The sequence below is a fragment of the Diadema setosum genome, chromosome 19, assembly GCF_964275005.1.
Source record: "Diadema setosum chromosome 19, eeDiaSeto1, whole genome shotgun sequence".
Lineage (NCBI taxonomy): Eukaryota > Metazoa > Echinodermata > Echinoidea > Diadematoida > Diadematidae > Diadema > Diadema setosum.
The window spans coordinates 7,622,995-7,630,044 of NC_092703.1; the positions used below are offsets into that span (position 1 = coordinate 7,622,995).

General features: G+C 34.2%; 1 protein-coding gene across 1 annotated transcript in view; it reads left to right on the forward strand.

Annotated features, from left to right (window-relative positions):
- LOC140242581 (testis-expressed protein 11-like) overlaps positions 1-5,004 on the forward strand; it is a 153,220-nt gene extending 148,216 nt beyond the window's left edge. The window contains exons 31-32 of the mRNA XM_072322326.1: positions 972-1,065; positions 2,017-5,004. Coding sequence (XP_072178427.1) covers positions 972-1,065; positions 2,017-2,088 — 166 coding nt within the window. The 3' untranslated portion in view covers positions 2,089-5,004. The remainder of the gene's footprint in view (positions 1-971; positions 1,066-2,016) is intronic.
- Positions 5,005-7,050: the final 2,046 nt, after the last annotated feature.

The window sequence follows — 7,050 nt, forward strand, 5'->3', positions numbered from 1 at the left end:
AAAAAGTAGGCTTCTGTCTAAATAAAGTGGGAACACATAAGCAATTCTGAGCCATTTTCTGCTCTTGTTTTGTGAGGTGAGTTTATTGTAGTCAGTCTGATTAACTCATATGCTACAGCTACTAAAGCTGTTCCATCCCTTTTTGTTTGAAATTTGGTATATGATTTGAAGAATGAAATAGCTACCATAGAAAGACTTTGGTTTATCAAGTTACTGTTAAACTCTGAATCCAATCAGTATTACTATTAGCATTATTATTATCACTGTTAGCCAGTCAGTGTTATGCTTAAAGGTAGGGGATACCTTTTACAGACCTCCCAAAATGCAGCAAAACATTAAATATGAACCTCAGGGGACTTGTTTAGGCCACTGCTGAGAAATTTGGAAGTCAACAGTTATCTACAATTTGAATAATGCACAAAACTCAACTACTCAGTAGTTCTGTGTGTCAGCCACACTTAAGCCTTTTTGTTGCAGTCTTCTGTACTTTTTTATCTATAAACACAAATCTAAAAGTATAAGAGCTGATGTAATAACATATAGAGTGTGTGACAAGAATGTATATAGAAATGTTTGTAAGTTTTGATGAACTTTCTTCACAAAATATACATGATGGACACACATGCAGTGCATGGGTCTGCAAAGGTAGCCTAGCAATGTACTGGAATTTACGGTGAGCCCCGAAAAAAATTCAGTTCAAAATCTAACGGTCAATAAAAATGTACTAAATGTTACCTTCCACTTTCAATACTTTATGGGAGTTTCTAAAATGATACTCTCTTCAACATACCACTGTATTTATACAACTCTTCATTTAAGGCATGCAAATGGGATTCCCTACCTTTAACACACTGTAACCAGGATAATTCTTTTTATTCAGTATTGTTGCACAGAATGAATCCATGCTGCATCTATCTTTTTTCCTTTCCCGATGTTAACGTTGGAATGTGAACCAAATAACGTCCCTTCAGTGCTGGTCAGTACAGCCTGGCTGATGTCTGGTGCTCTTTGGGCATGGAACTCATGGGCCATTTGACTGGTCTTAAACGGAACTACGAGGAAAAGGTACTAACCTTGAGTAGCATCAACAATGCCAAATTTTTCAACAGCGCCATCTCTTGCTATTATTTTTCTGTTCCATGAGGGATCATACCTGCCATTAACTCTTTATGCTGCCGAGGTGTAAACCCCCTGTGTGCCACATTATTCTTAGACAGCAATGTAGTCATACTTTGGTAAAACGTTCTGTTTTTCACGTCTATGTAACTTTTATAGATTTTTGTTACCCTGGACATGTAATGAGCAAAGAAGTAGAGAAAATGCCAAGCTTTGCTTAGATGTAAATTGTACAACAAATCTATATATGATTGCTTTTCTTTCAAATGAGCAGTAGCTGCATTATTGTATGAGAGGCATGACTCTTGCACACAAAACAGTGACAGAAACTTAGAATTTACTCACAAATTCAGGAGGGAACACCCCTTGATTGTCAATCACCACACAAAATACAAGCTACGCTTGTACATGTGATAGGAATGAAATCGCAAGAAACACTTTCATTGCATGCACTGCCGCATTTGGCTATTTATTGATCGTTTTGGGCTGGTTTGTGCATTTGAGCAGAATATGTGCGAAGTTGGCATGCCATTGACTGAGTCAGGTGTGCGAACGTGGCACATACAGATGTAAAGAGTTAGAGCTATTTGCATGTGTCATCAAACAAGCCACATTTCATTTATTTTCTTTTTAGTAATTTTTGCCTGTGGGTGAACCTTTAAAGCAATTGAAAGGAACACATAAAAAAAAAAACCCAGGTATTTGGACCACCCTATTTCTATATTTTGTTTAATCATTGATTTAATAAAGTGGGAACATTTTGAGAAATGTTGATGTGAGTTTGGGATTTCAAAGATAAAACATTGTTCTGTTATGGTTAAGATAAAAATGATGATCATACTCATGGCCTCCAGACCTGCGCTGTGTGAGTGATAACACTTTGTCTCCTTTATCTCTTAGATGACTTCACTGTTTTCAGAGATACAAACCAAGGTCAGTTCCACCCAGGTCAAGGAAAACATGGAGGAATAGCTCTAGAGATTCCAGACTTCCGAGCAGCATGCAACACTAGTTTGATCCTGCGCAAACTCGCAGACTTCCAAAGAGAATGATCTCCGACATAGGAAGTTTAATGTTTCTTCTAGTAAAGTGGAATTTCACTGATGGGATTGACATGGATAAGGCACCATGATACAGTTTGTGGTTACTTCAGAAGTGGAGGAACTGCAGTATTGAGCATGTTTTCTTGTTTCAATTATCGGTATTAGCATCATCAGGCAGCAGTTTGCCTTTGACAAGTTTTAACTCTGTTTTTCAGTTTTAGATAGAAAAAGTCAAGATTCCTTGTTGGTTTGTTGTTGTTTTTTTAGCTCAGAGATAATTTTATTTCACTTCAGTGATTAGACATTTGTATAATTGCCATGTATGTTTATCACTACATAAATTATTTTTCATTTATAATGTTTACACTGATGATTTCAATGTCAGCCTTTCTCATTGATTATTGATGAGTGTTAATGTATACTTGGACAAGGTCTTGATGCACACACACATGCAAGTACACCACACACTAATGCAGCTGACAGTCGTTAAAGCAGTGACCAACCATCAGAGATTAGTATACAAATTACACAGCAGATTTCCACCAGAACAGATAAGAATCATACATTTTGCATCAGACCATATCAGTGCCAAAGATAACATTTTGCTGCTTAAGTCAAGTCACCTTTGCTTAAGTAATATTACTCGTAGGTTTCATATTGAAATTTGTACTTTGCTTGTATTGATATTTCTTTTAATACTCATATTTGTATAACTGTCAAAGTTTGTGCAAAAACAATGTTTGCAATCTTCCATTTTTAAGAAGGTATTTCATGTATTTGTTTTACTGGCGGCAGTTACTTTGCATAACTGTCAATGTTATATGTGAATTATGTTGGAAATGTATGTCTGCACCTGATTGATGTTGCAGTATGTTAAAAAATGTCTAGCTTTTAAATGACAGCATATATCAAAGACTTGAATTTCATAGTCTTTTCATTATACAACAGTTTTTATCCTTGAGCCATGCAATTCAGTGAATATGTTGGTATTAATGTTTGTTATGAGATTCCAACATCATAACAGTCTTACTTAAACCTATTGAAAGTAATTCAATGTAACTCTAATGTGATAAAGCAAGATAAAAAGTTCTCATAGATTTCCCACTTTTATAATTTCTCTCTTATCATAAATGACACTAAAAGCAATCAAAATTAGTGAAAATAAATGAAGACTGCACACTCTTGGACCGAATAGCAGAATGATGTAGGTATGCATATACACGGGACAAGCTCCCATGCTTATTTTTTTTTTTTATCTTATTTGAAGATGAAAATTCAGTCATTTCTGTCACATTTCCAGTGTAGATAGATGCCCACTTGGCTTTTACACATTGTCTTACATATCTATATGTGTTTTCATTTCACAAACTCCTGATTTTCTTGTTTGCATCTTGTTCTTGTGTTCAAGTGATTTTACTTGTGCTCAGAAAGTTTCCGTGACTCCATGTGTTTGATAAGCATAGCATCTTTGCAAATCAGGTCTTGTTACAAAATTTGGCAAGTTATTGAATTAGGGATCTAAAAAGCTCATGGTAACAAAATAAAAATAAGTATTATTCCCTGTACAGAAGCAAAACTTGCAATCTTCCATCTTCAAGAAGGTATGAATTGTGTTTGTTTTACCAAGGGTAGTTTTTGTATGTTGTCAATTCCATGAATATCATTCAACTTTGATACAAAATTTGTGAAAATAAACACAGCGTAATACTGTGTATGTCATACATTTAGTGAGTCTAAATTTTCACGAATTGGGACTTCTTGACGATTTTGCGAGTGGTTAAATTCAGGATCATTGAGTACTGTACTGAACAGAGAAATGTATGCGTGTGCGTCATATTCATATCGGAATCAGACTCATATCTGCATGTCTTTAATTTCGCGAATAGCACCTGACTCGTGAAATTCATGAAAATAAAAACCTCACGAAATATTCGCCATATACAGTGTATCACCTATGCGGTATTCTAATAATTATGACATATTCCAGTTGTAGAAAAAAAAAAATTTTGTTGCCAGGTAATGGAGTGTGTGCTGTTTAAGAGAATGCCATAATGATTACTGTAAATCTGTCTAAAGCTAGTCTTTGAAATGCATCAATTTCATTCCTTTTTCATACTTCATTGAAAAGATGGGTACATGAACATATTTAAAACCTTAACACATTGAATTTACCTTCTTACATGCATTTGCATCATTTTGTGGAAAGACAAACATGTACTACACACAAAAATCTATAAACTTGATGCATAGAAAAAAAAAACCAAGTCTGAAAATATAGGTTGGTATAGATGTAATGAATTTACAGGAACTGTAGAGGTTACTGACCTGTCGAGGCTGATTCTTTCTTTTTCTACATTTATGAATTTTTGACATATGAACAAAAGAGATACAACCAAACATCAGTACATGCACTCCCTTGGTAATGAATACTGTTATGATTGAATTCCAGTTCCAACAAAATAAAAATCCAGATGGCAAAATTATTGGCTCTATTTTTTTCATTCTTTATTTGTTTGGTTATAACAAAATTTCGATATAAGGAAGGAGAACTGCCAGTCCGGGGGACTTCATTATAACAGGAGTCCACTGTAATAGAATAGGATTACTTAAAGTGCCTATTATGTATGTCTGTGTATTGCTGTTTTTTTATCTGATCATTACAGAAAAGTGTAAAATTGGACTTGAACGTTGTTCTGAAATCACTTGGTCACTTGAATTATCATGTTGTCGTTCCTGTGAACACTATTCTTACTTTGGTTTGATTCGTTTTCATGTTTATTACTGAAGGACGGCAGCAAATAAAAGGACAGTTATGTAAATGTTGTACATTGTACATACAGAGAAATATATGTAGAGAATCCTTTTTATTAGTCTGTGTTCGTTCTCAAGTAGTAATGTAGGATGAAGCAAATTGCACACAGTTTGCGGTTAGACTTCAATTAAAAAACTGAGTTTAGATGGATAGCTGCCTCAGCAGTGATACAAAAGGACAGAGAAAATTATCTAATGTTGTATATTGTACTCCCGTTACAACTAACACGATTATAACAAAATCAATATCACATCCCAAAATTATCTATACACTTATATTGTTTGGTTATAGCAAAATTTCAATATAATGAAAGAAACTTGACAGTCCTGAATACTCTGTTATAAGAGAAATACACTGTATTTATCATACACATATTCACGAAGTGCAAAGTGGGAGAATGAGCTGTGTGATAGATTATTCCTTACATTAATTTGTTCTCAAAGGGATGATTGTCAAGCACCGGGTAAGGATATATTCCATATCATCTCTATGTACTACCTATCCTTTGCCACACTTTGTTTCATTCATTTACATGGAAAAATACACACACACAGACGCACACACACACACACACACACACACACACACATATATATATAGATAGATATAGATATATATGTATATATATATATATATATATATATGTATAATATACTGATACATATATATTTCTTTCCATTGTTTGATTATTTATCACAAATTTTGTATTATCTTTTTTTTTTAAAGAAAGGAACATTCCCTGATGCACAGTCTGCCTACAAGTATCTTGGGCAAAATCAAAGACATTGTAATAGGTGATTATCAAGGTATAACACACTCCCCTTAAGAGTTTTATCTGTTCATCTATATAGTCAACATAATCATCAACATTTGTTTTGAAACAATTGTCCATGAAAAGCCGGAAAACACCAAGGATCAGGTCATTTTCATTTGAGAGAGAAAAAAAAAGATAAAAAAATAAGGAAGATACAACATAGATCAAAGAATCTCAAGCAGCAGAAGATGATGAAATTCTGCAGACATGAATGCAATGGAAAAAGAAGAAGAGGACAGGACAGGAAAAGAAAAAATTTGAAAAGGAGCTATAAAAAAAAGAGCAAGGTGATTTGGATTAACCCTTTCTTTGCCATACAAATTTCAAACACATACCTATGGACAGGTAATTAATGTGTCACAAAGAGGATTAATACATTTTGATTGGCTCCAGATCATGAGGTTTCTAGGTGTGTACACAGATAGTTCCCTTTGACCGGCAGAACATCCCAATCAATGGTTATATGGGGAAACTGACACAGCATTGCTTGCACCTAAAGAGAAAAAAAATCAAGAAAGTAGATCAGCGAAAAATTTGGGGGAAATAGACATACAAAAAAGTTATTATTTCATGCAATTAGAATTCAGAGCGCAAGACAAATTGCTTTCACCGTTTAAAAGGAAATGTATGGGAATTTCATTTTCTTTTCTTTTTTTTTGGGGGGGGGGCTGCCTTTAAAATCTAAAATCCTCGAGAATGCAAAAGTTGCATCAAACAGATTTAGGATTCACCATCCTGTAATAAGATATAACTTTATTTATGTTTCCATTGTTTAATATCAATAAGGAAATATATGTAGGAATTTCAGATTTTGGCGGCCATTGATTTAACTCTGTGCGACTTAGATACCGAGCAGCTCTCCATTCTGTTTGTACACTAAAACTCACAATTTTTTATTATTCTCATGAGAACAAAATTCTTCAACTCTGTTTTGTTTTTGTTTTTTTTTTTTGATATATGATGAGTAACATTGACATTAACATTGTTCACTGGTCTACTCTGATTTGTATGTTTTCACGCAAAGCAACATACCATCAGGATGGATTATCCCTTTAGTTTCTTGTGTAGCGGCAACATAAAGCACAACACCTCAAAAACAAAGTGGTGAATGTCTAATGATGTAAGCCAATACTCGTATAATTCCCACCTCTGTCCGAAATCAAAGGGACAACTGTTCATACAATAATTGTAAGGGTTCACTCCTGTCTTCAAAGTTGGAAATACCTAGCCTATGTTGTAACAAACAAGAAGGTATATATAACCCG